At 47.0% G+C, this 24,919-nt stretch overlaps 1 protein-coding gene across 5 annotated transcripts in view; it reads right to left on the bottom strand.

The window, feature by feature from the left end:
* The window catches only part of LOC140425237 (retinoic acid receptor beta-like), a 325,114-nt gene that overhangs the window by 145,784 nt on the left and 154,411 nt on the right, over window positions 1-24,919 (bottom strand). For all 5 annotated transcript variants that reach the window (XM_072509317.1, XM_072509318.1, XM_072509321.1 and 2 more), the window contains one exon: window positions 16,262-16,422. In XM_072509317.1, coding sequence (XP_072365418.1) covers window positions 16,262-16,422 — 161 coding nt within the window. The remainder of the gene's footprint in view (window positions 1-16,261; window positions 16,423-24,919) is intronic.

Below are 24,919 nucleotides of genomic sequence, written 5' to 3'. Positions count from 1 at the left end.
GAGTGGACCCATGGCGGTTTGCAAGGCCGCAGGCCAGGGAATTTTCTTTCTTCTCCCATGTACACAAAGCTTACTCCCGGATAGATTTCTTTGTTCTGGGTCGGGCGCTCATCCTGAGGGTGGAGGGGACGGAGTATTCGGCTATAGCCGTTTCGGACCATGCCCCACACTGGGTGGAACTGGAGCTGGGAGAGGAGAGGGACCAACGCCCGTTGTGGTGGCTGGATGTGGGACTGCTGGCGGACGAGGTGGTGTGTGGGAAGGTGAGGGGGTGTATCGAAAGGTACTTACTTGGAGGCCAACGACAACGGGGAGGTGTGGGTGGGGGTGGTATGGGAGGCGTTGAAGGCGGTGATCAGGGGAGAGCTAATTTCCATTAGGGCTCATAGGGAGAAAGCAGAGGGTATGGAAAGGGAGAGGTTAGTGGGGGAGATTTTGAGAGTGGACAGGAGATACGCAGAGGCCCCGGAGGAAAGATTACTTGGGGAAAGACGACGGCTCCAGACGGAGTTTGACCTGTTGACCACAGGGAAAGCGGAGGCACAGTGGAGGAAAGCGCAGGGGGCGACCCACGAGTATGGGGAAAAGGCTAGTCGGATGCTGGCACACCAGCTCCGTAAGAGGATGGCAGCGAGGGAAATAGGGCGAGTCAAAGATGGAAGGGGAGCCACGGTTCGGAGTGCGACGAAAATAAACAAGGTATTCAAGGCCTTTTATGAAGAGCTGTACAGATCCCAGCCCCCAGGGGGGGAAGAGGGGATGAGACGATTCCTAGATCAGCTGAGATTCCCGAGGGTGGAGGAGCAAGAGGTGGCTGGTTTGGGGGCACCAATTGGGTTGGAGGAGCTGAGCAAGGGTTTGGGGAGCATGCAGGCGGGGAAGGCCCCGGGACCGGACGGATTCCCGGTGGAGTTCTACAGGAAGTACGCTGACCTGTTGGCCCCGCTACTGGTGAGGACCTTTAATGAGGCAAGAGAGGAGGCGACCCTGCCCCCGACAATGTCGGAAGCGACAATTTCTTTGATCCTAAAGCGGGACAAGGACCCACTGCAATGTGGATCGTACAGGCCGATCTCGCTCCTCAATGTGGATGCAAAGTTGCTGGCAAAAGTGCTGGCCACGAGGATCGAGGACTGTGTCCCGGGAGTAATTCACGAGGACCAGACGGGATTTGTAAAGGGCAGGCAACTAAACACCAATGTGCGGCGGCTCTTAAACGTGATAATGATGCCATCGGAGGAGGGAGAGGCGGAGATAGTGGCAGCTATGGACGCGAAGAAGGCCTTTGACTGAGTAGAGTGGTAGTACCTCTGGGAGGTGCTGCGCAGGTTTGGGTTTGGGGTAGGGTTTATCAATTGGGTTAAGCTCCTTTACAGAGCCCTGATGGCAAGTGTAGTGACGAACTGGCGGAGGTCGGAGTACTTTCGACTGTACCGAGGGACGAGGCAGGGGTGCCCCCTGTCCCCCCTGTTGTTCGCATTGGCGATCGAACCATTGGCCATGTCATTGAGGGAGTCTAATAAATGGAAGGGGGTGGTCCGAGGGGGAGAAGAGCATCGGGTGTTGCTATATGCGGATGACCTGTTGCTGTATGTGGCGGATCCAATGGAGGGGATGGTGGAGGTCATGCAGACTCTAAGGGAGTTTGGGGAGTTTTCGGGCTTTCAGCTCAATGTAGGGAAGAGTGAGCTCTTTGTATTACAGACCAAGAAAGAGGGATAGGGGACCTACCGCTGAGGAGGGCGGAGGGGAGCTTTCGGTATCTGGGGATCCAGATAGCCAGGAGTTGGGGGACCCTACATAAACTGAATCTGACGAGGTTGGTGGAGCAAATGGAGGAGGATTTCAAAAGATGGGACATGTTACCGCTCGCGCTGGCGGGTAGAGTGCAGTCGGTCAAAATGGTGGTCCTTCCGAGGTTTCTGTTTGTGTTTCAGTGCCTTCCCATCGTGATCACTAAGGTCTTTTTTAAGAGAGTAGGCAGGAGTATTATGGGGTTTGTGTGGGCGAATAAGACCCCGAGAGTAAGGAGAGGGTTCCTGGAACGCAGTAGGGACCGAGGAGGGTTGGCGCTGCCAAACCTGGGGAGCTACTACTGGGCAGCAAATGTGGCGATGATCCGCAAGTGGGTTATGGAGGGAGAGGGGGCGGCATGGAAGAGGATGGAGATGGCGTCCTGTAAAGGAACGAGCCTGGGGGCGTTGGTGACGGCACCGCTGCCGCTCTCGCCGACAAAGTATACCACGAGCCCGGTGGTGGCGGCAACGCTAAGGATCTGGGGCCAGTGGAGACGGCACCGGGGTGCAATGGGAGCATTGGTGTGGTCCCCGATCAGGGGTAACCACCGGTTTGTCCCGGGGAAGATGGACGGGGGGTTCCAGAGCTGGCATCGGGCAGGGATTGGAAGAATGGGGGAACCTGTTCATCGACGGGACGTTTGCGAGCCTAGGGGCACTGGAGGAGAAGTTAGAGTTACCCCCGGGAAATGCCTTTAGATATATACAGGTGAGGGCTTTTGTGAGGCGACAGGTGAGGGAATTCCTGTTGCTCCCGGCACAAGAAGTTCAAGATAGGGTGATCTCGGGTGTATGGGTCGGGGAGGGCAAGGTGTCGGAAATACACCAGGAGTTGAAAGAAGAGGGGGAAGCGCTGGTAGAAGAGTTGAAGGGTAAATGGGAGGATGGGCTGGGGGAGGAGATCGAGGAAGGTCTGTGGGCTGATGCCCTAGGTAGGGTTAATTCCTCCTCCTCGTGTGCCAGGCTCAGCCTGATACAATTTAAAGTGGTTCACAGAGCGCACTTGACGGGGGCGAGGGTGAGTAGGTTCTTTGGGGTAGAGGACAGATGTGGAAGGTGCTCAGGGAGCCCGGCGAACCATGTCCATATGTTTGGGTCATGCCCGGCACTGGAGGGGTTCTGGAGAGGAGTGGCGGGAGCAATATCTCAGGTGGTGAAAGTCCGGGTCAAGCCAAGCTGGGGGCTAGCAATATTTGGAGTAGTGGACGAACCGGGAGTGCAGGAGACGAAAGAGGCCGGCATTCTGGCCTTTGCGTCCCTAGTAGCCCGGCGAAGGATCTTGCTAATGTGGAAGGAGGCGAAGCCCCCCAGCCTGGAGGCCTGGATAAATGATATGGCTGGGTTCATAAAGTTGGAGAGGATTAAGTTCGCCTTGAGAGGGTTTGCGCAGGGGTTTTACAGGCGGTGGCAACCGTTCCTAGACTATCTCGCGGACCGTTAGAGGAAGGTCGGTCAGTAGCAGCAGCAACCTTGGGTGGGGGGGACGGGACGTCCTGGGAGGGGGGCGTGAGAGGGGGGACTGCCTGGGAGGGTGGATGAGCAAGAGATAACATGAAGGGTTGGGGAAACTGGCACGTACGGGTGAGGGCCAGTGTACAAAGCTGTGTAAATATATCATTTTGCCATGTATATATCTTGCTCTGCGCGATTTCTCGTTTTTTTTTGTTATGGGGGGGGTGGTGGGGGGTTATTGTTTGTAAGGGAGAAAAATTGTGTTAAAAAACTTTAATAAATATTTTTTTTAAAAAAAGATGTGGAGGACCCGGCAATAGTAATGTCACTGAACTCGATTATTGATTATCGATTATTATTATTATGAGCGATTATTGGCTACTGTGGCAACTGTGGGGTGCGAATGCTACTGCTACTTAGCAGTCCAAGCCTGCATGTTGTCCAGGTCTTGGAGTATGTGGCATGAACTGCTTCAGTGTCTGAGGAGTTGCGAGTGCAACTGAATTTTATACGAACATCAATGAATATCACCACTTCTGACCCATACTGATCTTCGGCTTAGGGGAAAGTCATCAATGAAGATGGTGTTGAGATATGTTGCAACTATCACCAGCAGGGATTGTCAATGAATGTAGACAGGCCAAACATTCAAAAACTGCATGTAGGAGATGGAGCCCCCTTTCAGTGATTCCCTCAGGAACAGCCAGCTGATACTGAGGCATCAATCTCTGTTGCGAACAACACTCTGCCCTGCTCCACAAGTGGAAATGTGGTGGAGCAGACACAGAAAACCTCTCTCTCTGACTGTGCCAGGATTAGACATCATTTTAACTTTGGCTGATCATTGAAGACAATGCAAATGAAATTTGAAAGAGATGTATGATGGGCAGCTAATCTGATAGCCAAATTTACTATATAATTCAAAGTCAAAATGATCTCCATTGAGTGTGCTGCCTACAATTTTCCCATCCAGTGCCATTAATGTAAGAAAACGTATGTGAGGCATCACCTGTGGTCTTGTATCTGCAATTATGAAGCAATTTGGAGTTTCATATTTTTTTGGCATGCAATTGACTAGAGCTAGATAAACAATTTCTCTTTAATACTTTGAATTATTCAGCAACTTCGTAATAACCTCACTAGCTGCATTTTTGAGGTAATTGTGACTTTTAGGAGGAAAGAATTGCAAAAGTAATTTGGGCCTGAATTTTCCGTCTTTGGTGCACCTGGAAGAAGGCGTAAAATGCACTTCCTGCCGCAGTCGGTCTGTAAACTTGATTTTACGCTGGCTGGCCAATTAACGGGCAGCCAGCATGAAACGCACACTGGGAAAGGCTCAGCACTGCCGGGGAGGGTGGCAAGAGGACAAGCGCCAAGAAAAGAGAGGGTATGGTCTGGTGCTTCTAACATGCGCCCTCAAGGGGAACTGTCTCAGGGAGCTGCTGACCTGTAAATAATAAATTGCGAGAAAAACAATGCAAAGTGTGTCGGAGACAGAACATTCAAATACTAACCTCAATCCTGACACCTTTTAAAATTTTATTTCAGCCCTGACATTTCATCCTGCCTGGATCAAGGTTACAACTAAAATGTGAAGGCCACCTGGCCAATCGGCCTGCCTAAAATTGCATCAAATTGGCCCCCTAATGTGTCCAATTGGTTTGCTTGATTGTTGCCGGGCACGTTTCCTACACTTCTGCCCACCGGCCAAAATATTGCACAAATGCCCAATGAGGATATGACGTGCCTGACGTCATCTTACCTGCTTTCCATCGGTCACGTGCCCACCCAAACAACGTAAAATTCTGCCCGTGGGTTCATGGCCCTTTTAGGTACTTTTGAAAATTAGGTCTGAAGTTATTTTTCCCTGAGCAATCTTAGCTTCTGCTGAGCTGCGTGCTCTTCATCAGCTCAGAGATTGGTTGGAGCTAAGTGCCTAACTCCCAAGCCATTGCCAATGCAGCTCTGTAACCAGACACTGAGTGGTATGTCTCACAATTTTCCCCTTGCTTATATGAGGAAGTGCTTTGTGCTCAATGGATTCTATCAACAGTTTGGATCAGATTGAGAGTTCAGTTTGTTAACACTCTGGCACAAACACAGACACCACTAACTCTATTACACACTGAATTCACGTTAAAGTACTATTAACAGATAGTAGCACAGCTAAGTTTTAATACTGATAATTGTGCATCTCAATAAACAGATAATTTAAGAAACAAAAACATAAATATTTCATTTGTATTTATTTATGGGGTAATGATCAGTTTTACAACTTAGCTGTACCACCATCTGTTATTATAATTTATAATACTAACTATCAGAAATGTGTAGAATTTCTTCTTTTAATTCAAAGAATATTAAAAAATCCATGTCAAAAGTGTATAAAAATTTAATTATTTATCAAGGTGACAACTTGATAAAATTATATGAATATATTATGTCAGAAACATAAAGATGGTAGAAGTATAAAGAATGTGTTAGCGGTGTTGGAAGTATTTTTAACATAAGCAACATTCCACAGATATGTACTGACTCTCAGCTCTCGTAAACATGTGTTTCTTTTGCGTTCAACACAACCAACTTTCCCATAACTGTGTACCAGTACCTTTACGATGCGTAAATCATTACAGGCCTGTTTAGTTAATCAGATCCTGTTTTAAAATAAATAACAAAGATTTCAGAAGGGATCGGAGTGCATTTTGCAGCTGCACACACTAAAAAGAGCTTGCCGGCGTCAAACTGCAAAAGAGAAACTCAGCAGGTCACAGGTTTGGTGCAATTTTGGACATAATCTCAATGGCAACATTTTGTGATGGGAAGAAGAGGTATTTTGCAATGCTATGAGATTATTGTATGGTTGGCCAAGTACAAAGGATAACACTGAAATAATATCCTCTGCTTCCCTGAAAAATAACACCCACCTCGTGCACATTCCAAAGCAACAACATGTATTTATAATTGTTGAATTATAAAGGAAAGTTCATTTTCTCGTTAGCTCTAATTTGCATACCATAACAAAACTTTAGCCACCTGGCACCATCATTGAACATAAGAACATAAGAACTAGGAGCAGGAGTAGGCCATCTGGCCCCTCGAGCCTGCTCCACCATTCAATGAGATCATGGCTGATCTTTTGTGGACTCAGCTCCAATTTCCGGCCCGAACCCCATAACCCTTAATCCCTTTATTCTTCAAAAAACTATCTATCTTTATCTTAAAAACATTTAATGAAGGAGCCTCTACTGCTTCACTGGGCAAGGAATTCCATAGATTCACAACCCTTTGGGTGAAGAAGTTCCTCCTAAACTCAGTCCTAAATCTACTTCCCCTTATTTTGAGGCTATGCCCCCTAGTTCTGCTTTCACCCGCCAGTGGAAACAACCTGCCCGCATCTATCCTATCTGTTCCCTTCATAATCTTATATGTTTCTATAAGATCCCCCTCATCCTTCTAAATTCCAACGAGTACAGTCCCAGTCTACTCAACCTCTCCTCGTAATCCAACCCCTTCAACTCTGGGATTAACCTAGTGAATCTCCTCTGCACACCCTCCAGTGCCAGTACGTCCTTTCTCAAGTAAGGAGACCAAAACTGAACACAATACTCCAGGTGTGGCCTCACTAACACCTTATACAATTGCAGCAGAACCTCCCTAGTCTTAAACTCCATCCCTCTAGCAATGAAGGACACAATTCCATTTGCCTTCTTAATCACCTGTTGCACCTGAAAACCAACTTTTTGCGACTCATGCACTAGCACACCCAGGTCTCTCTGCACAGCAGCATGTTTTAATATTTTATCATTTAAATAATAATCCCTTTTGCTGTTATTCCTACCAAAATGGATAACCTCACATTTGTCAACATTGTATTCCATCTGCCAGACCCTAGCCCATTCACTTAGCCTATCCAAATCCCTCTGCAGACTTCCAGTATCCTCTGCACTTTTTGCTTTACCACTTATCTTAGTGTCGTCTGCAAACTTGGACACATTGCCCTTGGTCCCCAACTCCAAATCATCTGTGTAAATTGTGAACAGTTGTGGGCCCAACACTGATCCCTGAGGGACACCACTAGCTACTGATTGCCAACCAGAGAAACACCCATTAATCCCCACTCTTTGTTTTCTATTAATTAACCAATCCTCTATCCATGCTACTACTTTCCCCTCAATGCCATGCATCTTTATCTTATGCAACAACCTTTTGTGTGGCACCTTGTCAAAGGCTTTCTGGAAATCCAGATATACCACATCCATTGGCTCCCCCTTATCTACCGCACTGTTAATGTCCACTAAATTAGTTAGGCACGACCTGCCCTTTATGAACCCATGCTGCGTCTGTCCAATGGGACAATTTCCATCCAGATGCCTCGCTATTTAGATATGAGATAGATATTCTGTGATGGATGTGGATGAAACTGCAACAGTGCACTGCAGACTTTGCACCTGTCCTCGGAGCGCACGGGCTAAACACAATGATTTGTCCAGGGTTAGCCCTTATTAGATATTCATTGTGAGCTCTCCATTGATGGGAGCTTGCAGATTTGGCAATCGGAGATCTGGCATTAAGGAGCTATTTAAAGAATTACAGTGGCTCTCAGACAATTTTTGGTAAGCAAGGGATTTAGCAACGTAGTTAAATTTAAATTATAGTATGGACTTGGGTAAAGAGAAGCTGGATGATAGTTCAAACTGACTATTGAAATTAAGTTTTTGAACAATCCTACTGGTCAGTAAATCAGTCTCCAAGTCTTATAAAGGCTGCATTTTGCTTTCTGAATTCATGGAAAAAAATGTCAACTTCTGAATACTGAACAAATGAACTTTCAGACAAAATTAGTTAAATGAGTATATTGCATTAAATCGATTATCCATAGAAGCATAATAAACATATTGTAGGTATGTTTCCTGAGAAAAGGTCAGCTTGCAATTTTACAGCTCTCTTAATTTTCAAGTTATTAAAACCTGTCCGACAAGGCTATTAGATGTATCAGCACACCGATCTTTAATAGCCCTCACTTTAATAAGAATTATTGCTAAAACTGTTCAGAAAACAAAACATGTGCGAGTAGAAAACTCAGTGGTAATTTGCACCTATTGAGTTATCAGGGCGTTGTCATTTCTAGAATTGCAATCTCTAACACAGCCCCTGAATGAGCTTTGAAGTGGGTGTGGTTAAAAGAAACAAATAAAACGGACCTGCCAAAATGACGAAAGTCAACTTCTTAGCGCGTGATGTAACGGCAAAATTTCTAAATGCCATTCTAGGTGCGATTAGCTGGCTGTTCTTCAATGAGATTGTGGCCTGTATTTAACAGCACTTAAATGAGTCCCATTGGGCTTCTCGGGATTACTGGCTGTCTTGCCATCTGATTTGCTGCACTTGTGCCTCAGCACCCGCCGCTTGTCGATGTGAGATGGGGCATCCTGTTCCCCCAGAGGAGTCAGAGGACCAGCAGCAGGGTCAGCAATGCCGCCTAGGAGACAGTGGCAGCGGCTGTCAGTGCGGGCAGCATGACCAGGAGGGCTGCCGTCCAATGTTGGAAGAAGATCAATTACCTCCACCGACCTGCAAGGGTAAATTGCCACCTCTCTCCTGGCATCAGTTCTCCTGCCAGCCCTCAAATTCCCAGACACGCCTCGCCTCCTCCCACCACACACGCACAATTCACCGGCTGATACCTCGCACTCGCCCCACATCTGATCTTTGTGTGTGTTCCTCAGCACCCACTGGAACACACCAGAACAACCGCTTCATGTCCAGATGCGGTACCCACACATGTCACCTGTTATAGATGCCCTTGACTCATCATGCATGTGGCCCACAAAGCCATCTTGTTGTCCTCGCAGAAGATAGCCATCCGACTCCTCCCCCCCTATGAAGAATAGGCCCTGGAAATCGCAGGGTCAACAGAGGAGAGGGCAGTCACTGACAGGGAGGTTGGCCTGCGTCACAGAGGTGAGGATCCACTTCCCCTTCACCCAGATGATCTGACTTCAGTGAGTAGTCCATACCAGACAAAATGATTTTTCCCTCTCACTGACAACATGTCCATTGTCTCACAGAATCTCCATCTGATGAGCCCGGGCCATCCATAGTCGTTCCCGCCACACCACCCAAGCGAACACCTCGTAGGAGAACTCCGAGGAGAATACCACTGAGGCGTCACAGCTATCACCCCTACTTTGTACCAGTGTAGAGGCACACACCTCGGTGGGCTATAGTATTTGACAGGTTTCTGGGGCACAATCTGGTGAGCAGCACACAGTTGGTGATGTACATCAGCTGGATGCAGGAACATCCAAGGGAGGCAGCAGTCGGAGGTCTGCTGGATCCCAGGACTCAGTTGGGTCCCAATCAGATGCTGGAGTCGATGCAGATGATAGGACACAGCAGTGGCATTCAGGAGGGGATGTCGGCGACATTCCAGCGAGTGCATAGCTGATTGGAGGTGTCCCAAAGGCTACTGACACAGGCGATGATTTTGACAATGTGTGGCACTGAGGTCGCCAGCCTAACACTCAGTGGAAAGCCTGAGCGCGACATCAGCTTCTTGAGTGGTGATGCACAAGGCATGTCCCAGTCTGTGATGACCATGGCTGAGGGCCTTGACATCATGGGCGGGATTCTGTGATCCTGAGGCTAAATGTTGCCGCCATCGGAAATGCCGTCGCGTTTCTTGACGGTGTCAACACGGCCTCAGGATCAGCAATTCTGTCCCCTACAGGGTGCCAGCACGGCACTGGAGTGGTTCACACCGCCGCGGGATCCGCACATGCGCAGTGGCACTGGCGCCAACACGCACATGCGCAGTGGCACCGGCGCCATCGTGCGCAGTGGCATCCTTCAACGCGCTGGCCCCGACGCAACATGGCGCAGGACTACAGGGGCCGGCGCGGAAGAAACGAGGCCCCCAGCCAGAGATGCCGACCTGCCGATCGGTGGGCCGCGATCGCGGACCAGGCCACACCGGAGGCCCCCCCTGGGGTCGGACCCCCCTTCCCCCCTACAGGCCACCCCCCCGACCCTTCCACGCCGAGTTCCTGCCGGCTGAGAGCAGGTGTGGACGGCGCAGGCGGCACTTGGCGTTTTTACGACAGCCACTTGGCTGTTCGGCACATCACGGGCCGAGAATCGGCGGGCTGGCCGCATGGAGCGGCCCCCCGACTGGCGCCACTCCAACCATGCCTGCGCCAATGGCGCCGATTCTCCGCGCCGTCGGGGCGGCGTGGTGCGATTTGCGCCGGTCGCAGAGATTCTCCGGCCCGGCCCCGGGCTGAGAGAATCCCGCCCCATGTCCCAGTCACAGGTGGACATTGTCGAGGCACTGTAGAGCATGGCCCAGTCACTGAGGAGCATCACTGAGGGCGTGGACATCATGCTGCAGACAATGGAAAGCCACCAAGACTGGCAGTGCAGCATGACTCAGAGGATTCTGAAGCTCACTCCAGCTGCCCCTCCATCCCATGGAGACCCCCAGGGCCTGATGAGCATTATCAGGGAGGAATAAGCATGGGAGGCCAACCTGGGGCCTGCCACCAAGGAGACTACAGCTGAATCCCTCCTTCTGACACTGACGCTTCTCAAGGGCTTCAGGCAGAACAGAGTGGCATGGCGACGCCTGTCGCACCAATAAGTCACAGCGGCCCTCCGGCGCCAAACCCTCCAGAGAATGTCCATCAAAGGCATCAAAGGCCTCAAGAAAGCAGCAGGCTACCTCCACTTCTGATGTGCATCCTGGGGACACACCTAGACATAGCAGTAGACCATGAAAGATCACGAAGAGCGAGGAGCACCGAGTGTGGCTAGCGGGAATGGAAATATAAAATGGTCTCCATTAAAACATGTTACACGTGATACATGCGCAGCCTCTGTCACGTTAATCTTCACAGCAGATATGCCTACACTCCAAACCCTGCTGCACTCTGCTTCTCCTCTCCCCCCCACACCCCGGCACAGTTGTCCAGGATCAAACGCCCCCGATGCAGACCCCATTCTGAGGATGAGTGCGAGTGCGTTGACAGCAGAAAGAGAGCAGTCAGACTTGGGCATAAACTGAGGAGCACCAGAGCTAATCTCACAGCGAGTTATCATCACTCTCCTGCCTTGTATATTGACCCGCTGACAGTGCTGACATGGGCCCATCACCCTGGAGTGATGTTTCACATTCCCTTGGAGGTGGAACAGGGTTGTCGAAGGTGGTGTTTGTGGGGTGGTGGGGGGATGGAGGAAATGAGGGAAATGGGGGGGATGGGGGAAGGGGAAGGAGGGGACAGGGGGATGGAGAGATGGGGGGGAAGGAGGGAAATTCGGAGATATGGGGAGGGGGTATTGGATGGGGAAGGAGGGTTCGGAGGGGCGGAGGGAAATTCAGGAGGGGAGGGGGTGAGCTGACAGACAAAGCCTCATCCAATGAGAATCTGGTGAGGATGAGGGCCTCCCTGGTCCTCCGGGCATGTTGGACCCTTGCCTGCGCCTGCCTTCCATCCTCCGACTCCTCCTGCAACTCCTCCTCAGGGTCATCCTCCTGCCCCTCATGGTCCGCCTCCTCCTCAGATGAGGCCGCATGCCTCCTCCTCCTCCAACATGTCACCCCACTGCTGTGCCTTATTGTGGAAGACACAGAGACCAGCATAAAGCAGGATACCTTCTGGGGGAGTACTGCAGGGCACGACCAGAGCGGCCCAGGCTCGGAAATGCATTTTGGGCAGCCCGATGCAACGTTCAATGACAGCATGGGTGGCATCATGGGCCTCATTATATCGAGTCTGTACTTTGGTCTCAGGGCTATGCACTAGTGTCACCATCTAGGACCTCAGCGGGTATCCTTTGTCCCCAAGGAACCAACCCGCTATCCTGGGGTAGTCCTCGACGATGCCAGGGATCTCCGAGTGCCCCGGGATGCAGCTGTCATGCATGCTCCCTGGCTAGTGCATGATACGGAGGTGGTGGTTGCACACAATCTGAGTATTCATGGAGTAGTACCCCTTCCTGTTAACAAAGGGCATTTCCCGATGCCCTAGTGTGTGCAAGTGACATGTATGTCATCAATTGCCCACTGGAGCTGGTGCATCCTGGCGATGGCGGAGAATCCTACAGCCTGGGCATCTTGGTAGGCGTGATCCAGCTCAAAAGTGATGCAGTTCGCTGCCCAGGCATACAGAGCATTTGTGACATCTCGGATGCACTTGTAGACTGTAGCTTATGAGATGCTGCACAGGTCCTCGCTCGAGGCCTGAAATTAACTGCGTGCATAAATATTCAGAGTTGCGGAGATCTTTACGGCCACCAGAAGCGGGTGTCCTCCTCCTCCATGGGGTGCCTAGTCTGCAAGGACCTGTCCCAGGTGCCGCACTGTCTCTTTGTTCAGATGGAGTCTCCTGCGATACATGCTCTCTGTCGTCTCATCGAAAGACCAATGACGCCTGTACACCTTGGGCCTTCGCTGGCCTCCGTGACCCCCCCCCCACCCAAACCAGGTTCTCCTCCGGCTTGATGGGTGGCCGGGTCTTCAGGGTGTGTGGCAGCCCCCTGAACATGGGGTGCCGTCTCCAGCCTGCTTTGTCGCTGCTGCCTTCACTGGCATCTGGCCACGTGGGCTTCCACCATCAACATGATGGCAGCCTCTGCGGACCAACAACACCATCCATTTTGGTACCTGTGAGGAATTGGCGAAGGAGGTAGACCGACAATCAGTTAGAACTTCCATCCCAGGACCTTCTAATCCCCCAAGCTTCCCCCACCCTACATCTCCCACCTTCTCTCAGAGTGCCATCCAGTCAGCCAGTTGTGCTGGAAAACCTCACTCTGCTCACTCACCCCCTGCAACAGCAGGAGCCCCTAGCCCCCAACCCCAGGAATGTTAGGGAGACTGTGCTCAGGTGCTGTCCCCTGACCCACACTCTTTCCCTTTGGTCACGAGGATATCCCCAGTGTTGAAGCCCGGCTCTTGAATGTTTGATTGTTGGCTGCTGCCTCTTTGGTGCTGACGCTTCGAGAGTTCAGGCAAACTGTTCAGGCCTTAATGTTTGATTGAAATGCTGTGCACTGATCATCCTTTGAGACATGGCACTTGAGGAGCCACTTGAGAGTTGAGAATATTTTGTTTCTTAAATGGTCAACAGTAACAAAATTTTGAAAATCAACTACGTAACATTCCACATATCACACTAACCACTCAACACCAAGGAAACATCACAGTTCCATATTGGTATCAATACAAAGATATATCCGCTCATTTTCACTAAAAGGCCAAACACACAGTATCGCCCTCACAGGTTCCTCAACAAAAACGGAGGATAAGCCTGAGAATGCGTTTTCATGTCCAGAAATTTGTTGTAGAAATGATCTGTCCATCAATCTGTTATTTGTTCCTCGTATCAGTGCCATTCTCCATCCAGGAGCCACAGGTGTGCAGGCCCTTCGACACGGCTCAATCTCACCAGAACCAAATCCTGGCATCCACATATTTCACTGGCACTCAAGGTGCAGTTGAACATCCTTGACTTCCAGCGTGGTTAACCCGCGGTGATGTGCCAGTTACGTGCAGCGCTCACCACACCAGCAGCAAAAGCATCAGCAATGTACAAAAGCATTTCTTCAATGGCATTAACAGGTGGTCCATTGGATCAATGCCACGCACCAGGTCCCACAGAGCCTTCTTGCTTCAAACCGGATTGTCTTCTGGACTCATGTTCCCCCTGAGCCAGGTGTTCCACGACCCAGATGTCTTAAGAAAATGTCCTTCTTTCCGGCTACAGAAAAGGGAAGGAAACAGCAACTGCAGCCTCCAGGCATTTGCATTCACAAGCAGCAGCAAATACAACCTGCAGCAGTGAAGTTCTCTCACAACTAACAAGGCCAATTTCTCATTTGCAATTGCCTTCAGCTGTGAAGCTGGAGGCTGCTCGCAGTCAAAGGGAGTTAAAGTGACCTTCAGCATACAAGACAAAGCAAGCTCTGTCCTGGGAGAGTTTGGTTGGACAGACAGGCTGCAGCTGTAGTTGCCCCTGTTATGGGTCTCCACAATATTTAAAGATGGCTTGAAGGCCTCCAATGCAATGCCCCTTACCCCCCCTGGCCCAAGGGTGACCCCTGAACTAGAATGTTTCAGCCATCGGAAATTGAGATTGGAACTCACCATCGGGTGCAGGCCGGTTAAATTGCAAACTAAATCGCGCCTGGAACAAATTTCGATTTTTCGCCTTTCCCACTATTTAACCGATGCGCCCAGATCTGTGCTGGGCAGAATGCAGTGGTTAAATCATACCCTTGGGGTCTTCTCATTGGAAGAATGGTGGGTAAGATGAGACAGGGGATTTTGCTTCACAGATTTGGGTAATGTATTTCCACTTTTTGGTGAATACGTGAATTTGGAGCATAAATTTGGGGTTGTTATCAAAAATAGCAAGGGAGCGGTTAGGGAATATTTCATTATCCAGCTGGGCTGTTCGGATCTACAATTCTCTACCATAAACAATTGTGAAAGCACAATCTGTAATAGATGTTCAAAGATAAGTAGTTTCACATTTGAAGAACAGGGCAGCAGGAAGGGACTGAACTCATTCCAAGAGTTGGTTCTAGTGCAATGAGCTGCTAAACCTTTACAATTCTAACTATAGTAGAAACAATGGGTGGGATTCCACCCATGAAATGTAAAGCAGGAAAAGATCTGAAAGATCCCGCAGGTGTTTTCAGGACCCAGGAGACGCAGTCCTTTCGCTTCTGACTCCGCAAAATATGTCGGAGTTTCTACATTTTTGAGTGTCCACGAGAGGTTCCTTTAAGGACCACTGGATAGGCTGTTTAAATCCTGCGAATGGTAAACTCTGTCAAATGCAAACAAATTCAAGTGTTCGGATCCAAAATGAGTGCAGGAGCTTTATTTCTATATTGAAATTAGGCCTGTGCTCACTTCAGTCATAACAGTCAATTCAGCAATGGCCTGAATGCCTGTGCTGATTAGACATGGGCATCTGCCTTGGTAAATTGATTATAGCACATTACATGCAAGCAATAAGGCTAAATTGGAATCCCAGTAATTTAATCTGCAGATCCAGAACCACAGATTCTCTAACACTATATCATCTCTCACTAAACATGCAGCGATTCTATACCACTTCAAATGAGCAGACCCCCACAAACAGACACATAGCCTCCTCTTTTCACCTATTATGGTTCTTCACACCCGCTTGCTTTCCGTGTTCCTCTGCCTACTGTTTGGCACCATTTGATATCTCACTCCAGGACAGCCAGCAGGAGAACCCAGAGCCTTGCTAGCAATGTTACTGTCAGACCATGGCCCAGCTGCACTAAGACATTCACAGTTGGTGGGCACTTTAAAAGAGCTGGAAACAGCAGAGATCATCAATTTTTTACTTGCGGCCATCAGTACGGATGACATGACTTTCAATTATTCAGAATGAGCTGACAGAATTTTGAAAAAAAATCAAGCCTCAATATGTAGTACAAACCAATGACATCAATATAATTCCAGCGTGAAGTTCCCACTGTAGCTTTCCCTGCTGCCTTTATAAAGCATAAGTGCTGAACTTCTCATTTTCACTAGCTCGAGACACAATAGCACACCTCTGTCCACACCCAAAGGTCACCCAGGTTGGACAGCACCCAGATAAGATAATTTGATATTTAATTGATGACTCATATCTCAGGTTTAGGTATACATTTATTTATGTTCTCCCCCACCAGTAGGTATAGCAATATCTTTGAAAATGTTACTTATATTGACATAATCACTGATGAACTAAATCGTTAATGAGTTCTAATGAGAGGACGTGGACCTGAACTTGAACTTTGCTACTCTTTCCAAGGATACTGCCAGGCCTGCTGAGTATTTCCAGCAGTTTCTGTTTTTTTTATTTCAGATTTCCAGTAATCACCATATTTTTCAATTGCCTTATGATATACATGTGTCTTCACAATCAGGGAGAGCCATCAACTTTTCAATGCATATAGCTCAAAGCAACAAACATCTGTGGTCCAATACTTACTGTAGTATATTTCCCCAGCTGGCAAAGAGAAGGGAAGGTTTCCTGGTGAGCTTTGCAAATCTTTTCAATTAGATCCTCTAATTCTGCTGTCATTGTGTAGCTTTCTGAACATTCTTGCTTTGGCATCTCCTTTTTCTTTTTGTTTCTGTCATTTCTTACAGCTAGAAGCAGAATGAATCACAATTAGGCATACTTAATGCAATTTATGCAACATCTTTCAAACCCTGCAGCAAAGGATTGCCCACTGTGATCTGGAGCAAGTGTTCCTGCCCGTCAGCCATTTTCAGAGGTACATGCCACAAAGTCAGTGTCTCAAGCCAGAAAGTGGCAACAACGTTGTATAAACTCTCCAATTATAACAGGCTTAGAATAAAACAATGAAAGGCTCTATGCAGATCCTTAGTGTGGGCATACTGTGCTTATGTAACAGAAAACCAAACGGTTCAGCTTTGTTCGTACGAGCTCTCAGTATAAATATTCATGGATGTATATGCATATCATTGCAACATTCACGTGACTAGCAATCCTGTCACTCCCCTGAAGACAACTGGCAGAGAGCTTGGTAAGCCAATTTTACAAAGCATTTCAAATGCGATGATAAAAAATAAGCGGTAAATCTACACAGAAATAAAACAGGAAGCAGGTAAGATTGGTGTACGGTAAGTAGCAATGAGGATTTTAGAACCACTGTAACAAACGGGAATGGCTTTGACAAATGTTTTTTTCTGTTTGCTTGACAAATGCAAGATCAAATGGCTTGAGAAACATTATACGGCCTGCCATTTGGTGAAAATGTACAATGATTTTGGATGGGGTCAGCAGTGGGCAGGCAGAACTTGCACTTTGCTCCTCCAGGAGCTCCTGCCCTATGTATTTATAGATACTAACATCGCTGATATTTAACAATAAGGCTGTTTTGAAAATGGACCGTGTTGTTGAAGACAAGGAGACAGGAAACGAATAAGGAAGGGGAAGCGATTCAACTCATTTTATGCTTGAAAATAAAAGGGGTATCACAGTGACCTGGGGCGAAATTCTCCTACCCGCCCCGCCACATTTCTGCGCCGACTGGCCGGCGGGAGTCTCCGTAACACCGGCCGGTCAATGGGGTTTCCCATTGTGGGGCAGCCCCACGCCGTCGGGAAACCCCCGGGCACCGGCAAAATGGAGACTCCCGCCGGCGGAGAATGACGCCCCTGATGTTCATGGCCCATCTGATATATCCAGGTGAGACCTGTAAATGGTGAGTAGCCCAACTGGCTGAACTAGGCATAAGACTGATTAAATATACCATTTGTGATCCTTAAAGAGAGTGTTGTAGATCACTAAGCAGTACATATTGAGAATTTATTTTTGTGGGCCCGGGAGGAGCCTTGTGCTCTTCCTGGGTTAACAAAAATCTCTGAACCTACTATCCGCCCATCGAGGATCCTCCCCAAGACCACTAGAGTAGACAACTCTCCTCGGTGGGTCAGGTGCATCAGCACTTTGTTTGACAGCCCTCTGGTGGTATTTAACTTTAAACCAAATTTCTCCTGTAAGAAATCTAAGGTGAATATTTTTTTTGCTCAAGGCATTCCTTCATTGTCAAATGAAGGGAAAAATTATAACAAATTTATGACGCTTGTGATTTTCCTCAAGCAAAATTCATCTGTAGGTCAGGTTTCCTCATCTCAAAACTGACTTGATAAATATTACAGACAGGAAAGCATTTCAGGGTGCTCCCCTGATTGGGAAAAAAACATTTATTTAGGATTGTGAATTCATTGTGTATGATTGTCTTTTTAAGTGCTCCTGATTTGCATACAAATTTGTCCTTAAACAATGATTCAAAAGAAATTAATTACCAATAACTAATGGTTAGTGGACTTAAGAAAAAGGATTTAAGGTCATTGGGGCATGGACAGTCAATGACGCTTAACAATTCATGATTAATTGATAGTGCATTTCTTTGTTAATTTTATAAATGCATCTTTTGAAAATTGACATAACACAGTCATGTTTCACAAACACAGCCAAAACTAATTATTTCAAAATTGTAGAAGCCAATTCTTCATTTCAAAGGTTAATTCCTCTTTCTTTTCAACATTTCTGTGCTCATCAAGTTAAGGGATGTTAGTGCTGGGAAGTAGAACTTTTTCTATTTCAGTGTCAAGCATCTCGAGTGCAGGATAAAGTTCTCTTTATTTTGCCATGATCTTAGAAACGCCCTAGTGGCTCAGTGTGATATTTGTTTCCAATTCTCATACCAGCCGTCCTGTGGTCTCTCTCAGTGATACTACGAATTAGTGCCAGGTTAGGTTGAATCAATTTGTACTGTAGGGTCCATGAACTAGATTGAGGCTGTACAAAATTAATTTTACATAAGGCAAGACCTTCACCTTATCTGGCATGAATTTGAACCCAGGTGAAAGAGGCAAAAGACCAGAATTAAGCTCATTGTTCCCCCTACTTCTCAAACAGCTCATTTAATGGAGATCTAGAGACATCTTTTTAAAAATTCATTTACGGGATGTGGGCGTCGCTAGTTAGGTCGGCGTTTATTGCCCATCCCTAGTTGCCCATCAGAAGGTGGTGGTGAGTTGTCTCCTTGAACTGCTTCAGTCTCTGAGGTGCAGGTGCACCTACAGTGCTCTTAGGGAGGGAGTTCCAGGATTTTGACCCAGCGATAGTGAAGGAACGACGTTATAGTTCCAAGTCAGGATAGTGAGTGACTTGCAGGGGAACCTCCAGGGTAGCTGCTGCTCTTGTCCTTCTAGATGGTCGAGGTAATGGGTTTGGAAGGTGTTGCCTAAGGAACTGTGGCAAGTTCCCGCAGTGCATTTTGTAGATGGTACACCCGGCTGCCACTGTTCAATGGTGGTGGAGCGATTGAATGTTTGTGGAAGGGGGAGCAACCAAGCAGGCTATTATCCTGGATGGTGTTGAGCTTCTTGAGTGTTGTTGGAGTTGCACTCATCCAGACAAGTGGAGAGTATTCCATCACACTCCTGACTTGTGCCGTGTAGACGGTGGGCCACCCCAATAAACATACAGATTAGTTCAAAAACACAGAACGGATGCAGTGCACATCCCCACAGAGAAGGAAACCTGGAGAAAGAATCTTGCAGGGCGTTGTGTGCACATCCAGCAGCTGGTTATGAAGTAGCTGTGTCATCCATGCACCTGCTTTTGTGATGGTGAATACTGTAAGGTCTGGAAAAAACTCACTTTCTTTACTGAAATGAGTGGGCATGAATTTATGGAATAATCTCACAATGTTGCACTATTATCAGTTCCGCGAAAGAAGCCACAAATATTGCTGGCACGAGAAGTAGAAATTTCACACTGGGGCAGTCAGAGGCATTCTTATGAACTTAGGACCAGGAGTTGTTGCAAGGACACCATTTTTGCTGTACATCTGGCTAATGCCTTATCAAACCTCACAGTGCATAATTCTGGGTGAAAAATGAATGTCGATAATCACCAAATGAATTAATAATAACTAAAGGTCAGGTGTTTACAACTTTAATGATCATAAATCCTCCAGAGTGCACTGACCTCTGCACCCATACATTTCCTACTCCTGGTATGTGAAGGTCAGCTCAAATAAACCATAATAAATCAATGAAGATATAACACTTGAAAAGACAAAATCTAAAACTTCTCCTAGCATGTAATTAATTAAGAACTGTGCTCTTTCCCATTGTTTATTATGGCTTGGCGTATAAAACTATGAATTAAATATATAATTCAAACACAGTTAATTACATGCGCAGGGTTTGTGGCCTCTCTCTTGACTGGCAAGACATGATGAATTGCACCTTGGAAAAGGCTCTTGAACAGCTATCGAGTACTAAATCCATAGAATAATGTCAGGTTCAAATATTCTTTCATCTATGAGACAGAAATATTAGCTTCAGGATTTGATATAAAATGTAAAATATATTTTCTATTGGCCACCTATTGGTTGGGAGGTGATAAATGGAGTTCACCTTCACCGCCTGAATGGTAATCTAGCAGAGCAGATCACTGTTCATTATAGAATCAGCCTGCTTTTCATCCCATTGATTTCTGGGAGTCTCAATCTTCAGGAGCAGAAAATCCAGACTCACATTGGACATAACTTCCCAACTATTTAAATGATCACAGGCAAAATCTCTCACATATACCATGAAAGGATACAAATTCAGCAGAACAAATTCATAAAATTGCTCCTTCATTAGATTGATGCAAACATCCATTATTGATAAAGCCTTTAGTTCCAAGCCCATACAACTTGGTGCAAAATCACTTGGCCATAGAGATTTAACATTAAAATACTTGTTACAGAAACAGTATTTTCAAAAATAGTCAAAATGTTTTCATCAAGAAATAAATGGGATATACTTTCATTACTCAAATACTGCTCATCCTAGAGTGAACATATTGTTGGAAGCAAATGGAAGCCTACAGCAAAGGCCTAGAAAGTACTTTCAGCTCCTGCTTAGCAATGTTAGAAAGTTACTACCTGTGTAACACAATGTAAAGAAGGCACTCAGTAGAGTGCATACCTCCATCATGTTGTGTTAACCTAACAATATTAAATTAGAGGATGTAGGAAAATCTCACCAGACCTGGCAGCATTTCGAGTCCTTTCGGCTCATCAGAGCTCAAGAGAGGGCGAATGTATGAGATTTTAAAGTAGCTGTGAGAAGTTACAACAGAATGTGGCAACTTAAGAACAAAGGAAAGATGGCCCCATGTTGAAGGGGGCTTGAGACAATCTATGTATGGGATAGTTTATAAAAGGGATTTAAGATAGAGGAGAAAAGTCACAATCTAAAGCTGCCAAACTCAACGTTGAGTCCCGAGGGGTGCAATGTTCCCAGTGTGTCAGTTCTGATGAAGAGCCAAAAGTAGTTGAAACGTTGGGTGCGATTCAGCGGACGTGATTTAAAGACCGCTAAATGGCACGTTTAGTGGGGTGTTTCTTGGCACAGCAGGGCCATAAAAGACCCAGCTATTCAAGGGCGCTTTGCCATTTTTGTTGGCCATGGTAGGGAACTCTGTGTTGAGGCCACTCTTTAAGTAATTTCCTGCACTGGTGAGAAGACTACTTGTGGATCGGGTGCCATTTTTAAAGGCAGTCACGATTTTTCAATCCCCCTCAGCATCTCTCGCAGCTTCAGGACACCCCCCACCCACGTCAACCAACGTACCTCTTCAGAGATGCTCGAGCACCGACCCTCACCACAACTCATGGGCAAGGCCCCCCGGCACAGGCAAACTGGCACTGCACCCGAGCACCCTGGCAGTGCCATGCTGGCACTGCAAAGTGCCTGGGTGGCAGTGCCTAGCTGCCAGGATGTCCATGTGCCAGTGGTGCCAGGGTACCACCCTGTCCAGTGCCCAACCACATAGGGGCCTCAACTCCCCAGCGAAACCGCCTGAGGTGTCATCATGACTATTTCACGACTTTGTGAACCGGTCCCAAACAGTGCCCGGTTGAGGCTTCTTGCTGGTGAGAGGCTTCTCGCGAGAGTCGTTAGCCTTGTGCCAACACCAAGTCTGGCGCGATGAGGCCTCTGAATTGTGCCCCTTAACTGCTTTCTCTCTTTACAGCTGCTGCCAGACCCGCTGAGTTTTTCCAGCATCCACTGTTCTTGTTTCAGATTCCAGCATCCGCAGTATTTTGCTGATGTTATTACAATTAGGCAGCTCGTCTTTGAGGTTTTCCCCTGTCTGGTTGAAGCCCTGCAACTAAAAAGCTGAAAAATATTTTTTTTAATTAAAAGAGACATTAGAGCAATCCACAGCAAAAAGCTGCCCTGAAAACTCTGCTCATATTTTGACAGCTGTCACAAATTCCACTGGAATCGCTGAGACACCCCACAACATTCCGAAACAATCAACAACATTCTAAATAAACAACCCGCGACATTCTAAAGAAAAACTCAATTTGCCCGATCCCTCCATGTTAACAAATCTTTGAAAATGTCCCAGAATCTGGATACGGATCATTCACAAATACGAATCAGTCCTCCTTGAGTCATACCCTATCTGTGTACCAGGTTGTACTGAAATCTATCTGTTAGTTTTTGAGGTATATTGTTTTCAGACAAACAGTGGTGAAAACATTGCCTCTCCCCATCTTAACAGACGGAGGTAATAAAGGGGACCAGGACAGATAGAAGAGAACTCAGTCTGTTTTCTTGATGCTGGGTTTCCTGATTATATACGTAACAAACTCAAAATCCAATTTGCATCACCAAGAGTTGAAACCTGGCCTAAATGCAAACACTGGTAAAATGAAATATATGAATAAATTGCACTTTTGTTCTCGCACAGCATGGGCCTATATATTATTCCTTTCATGTAGTTTTCCAAAGAAAACAAAGGCATTTGGCATTTAGTCTATACCAGATGTCTCAACTTAAAGGGAGGAGATCCTAAAAGCAGAAAATAGGGAGCTAGGAAGTAGGTTGAAAAGTAGAACCTCAAAGGTAGTGATCTGAGGATTATTACCAGTGCCATGTGCTAGTCACGGTAGAAATAGCAGGATAAATCAGATTAATACATGGCTGAAGAGATGGTGTGAGGGAGAGGGTTTTAGGTTCCTGGGACATTGGGATCAGTTCTGGGGGAGGTGGGACCAGTACAAACTGGACGGATTATACCTGGACAGGACCTCGACTGATGTGTTGTCTAGAATGGTTGGGAAGTGTATAAACTAAAATGGCAGGGGGTTGGGAATCTATGCAAGGAGTCAGAAGAGAGGGAAACACGGACAAGAACTAAAGGCAAAAAAGGGGAATGAGATAAGTGATAGGCAGAGAAATCAAGGGCCACAATCAAACAGAGCCATCGTTAAAAATAATGGGAATGGGTCGAGGAATGTGAGCACTCCCCTCTTACTTTCACCTCCATCTCCTTACCACAAAATGACTTGTGTGCCTATTTCCTTTCAGAGAGCAAAGAAGTGCAAGCTGACCAGATAATCGAGGAATATCATGAAGACAGTAATCGTGAAGACAGAACTGTCACTTGATATCGCTCTTGCAGCAACCAGTTCAGATAATGGTACAGTGCATCATTTAAAGGATAGCATAACGGCGGAAGCTTCACATGGTGAGCCACTGGGCACACAGGAGAAGGACCTCTGCAGACATAGGCCCTACTCCAAATCCACCTCTTACAGCAAACAAACCCTTGAAGCAAATCCAGGCCAAACTATTGTCAAGGCCTTGCTGTTTTGATCAATGTAAAATTCCAAAGTGAAACAGAAAGTGTGTAAAATTTTGCTGAAATTAAGGGAAGTATCTTGCATGTGAAGCAAGCATTCTAAATATCTGCCAATTTTTTTTTACAAGCTTCTTGGGAAGTTTATGAAGCACAACTTTCAGATTAATTTATCCTTGCTAGTGAATTGGAACTGCAAACATTCCTGAGGTTTGGTGTTTATTTATCACTGTTGAATCTGAATTCCAATCTTCAATTCAGTCTTCAATTATCTGTTGCATGGAAAATTTACTATATCTACCATTAAGCCTTCACACATCAGCAAAGAAGGAAAAAAGCCTTTCCAACAGAAAGACACATTTACCTCCATTTTAAGGTTGGATGACGGATTTGTTTAATGTTAAAACACATTGGCTCCTTTGCTCAACAGCTTTAAACTGTCTGAAGAACACAAACACATTGTTATTTACTGCTGTCTTATGAACTGTCGCCAAGAACTCCAAGATACAAGAGATAATTCACACGGGAATCAGCATACTCCTTCTCCACTACTGGCTTTCCTCGTCTTGCAGATTTTATATTAGCAAGTTGTAACTAAAACAGCACATGTTGTTTTTGGGAATGTAGCTCAAAATAAAGCTTTAAGATCTGCAATTGTTTTTATTTGTTCATTTACAGGATGTGGTGTCGCTGGCTAGACCAGCATTTATTTCCCATCCACAACGGCCCTTGCGAAGGTGGTGGTGAGCCATTTTCAGGAACTGCTGCAGTTCCTGTGATGCAGGTACACACATAGTGCTGTTAGGAATGATGTTCCAAGATTTTGACCCAGCGACAGTGAAGGATCAGAAGATGGTGTGACTCAGAGGAATCTTGCAAGTGGTCATGTTCCTCAGTATCTTTCTCGTCATTCTTGTCATTCTCGGAGATAGAGGTCGAGTTTGGAAGGTGTTGTTGTGTTGGTTATAGTGCAGTAGTTCTGAAGAAGTCTTCATAGTCAGGTGTAAGTTAACTGTAAGTCTTTAATCACTCTTACAACTATTTACAAATATACGGTAATGGGTACAAGCTAGGAGATATCTGAATGCTGCTGGTACACACGGCTCTGTCCAACACTCCACTGACCCTGGGTTCAGGTCATGTGCTCTCTGGCATCACTGTGAGGGTGGTACTCAGTCCCACATTATCCATATAAGTGCCAGATCCTTATACACCTCCACCCAAGCCTTTATGCAATCAGGGTGATTTTGAACCCTCGCTCGCCGTGAGAGAAAACAGGTGGAGAATCTCGGCCGAGTGCCGCCGGTGTGGGTTACTCAGGTCCCACACGGCGGGACCTGGAAGGTGTGTCTGCGGGGGCCATCCTGGAAGGGGAGGGCAGGGGGCCTGACCCCAGGGGGGGGGGGGCACGGTGGCCTGGCCCACGATCGGGGCCTGCCGACCGGCGGGCGGGCTCAC

This window comes from Scyliorhinus torazame, chromosome 6 (assembly GCF_047496885.1).
Source record: "Scyliorhinus torazame isolate Kashiwa2021f chromosome 6, sScyTor2.1, whole genome shotgun sequence".
Taxonomy (NCBI): domain Eukaryota; kingdom Metazoa; phylum Chordata; class Chondrichthyes; order Carcharhiniformes; family Scyliorhinidae; genus Scyliorhinus; species Scyliorhinus torazame.
This window is presented reverse-complemented; position numbering and strand designations above follow the sequence as displayed.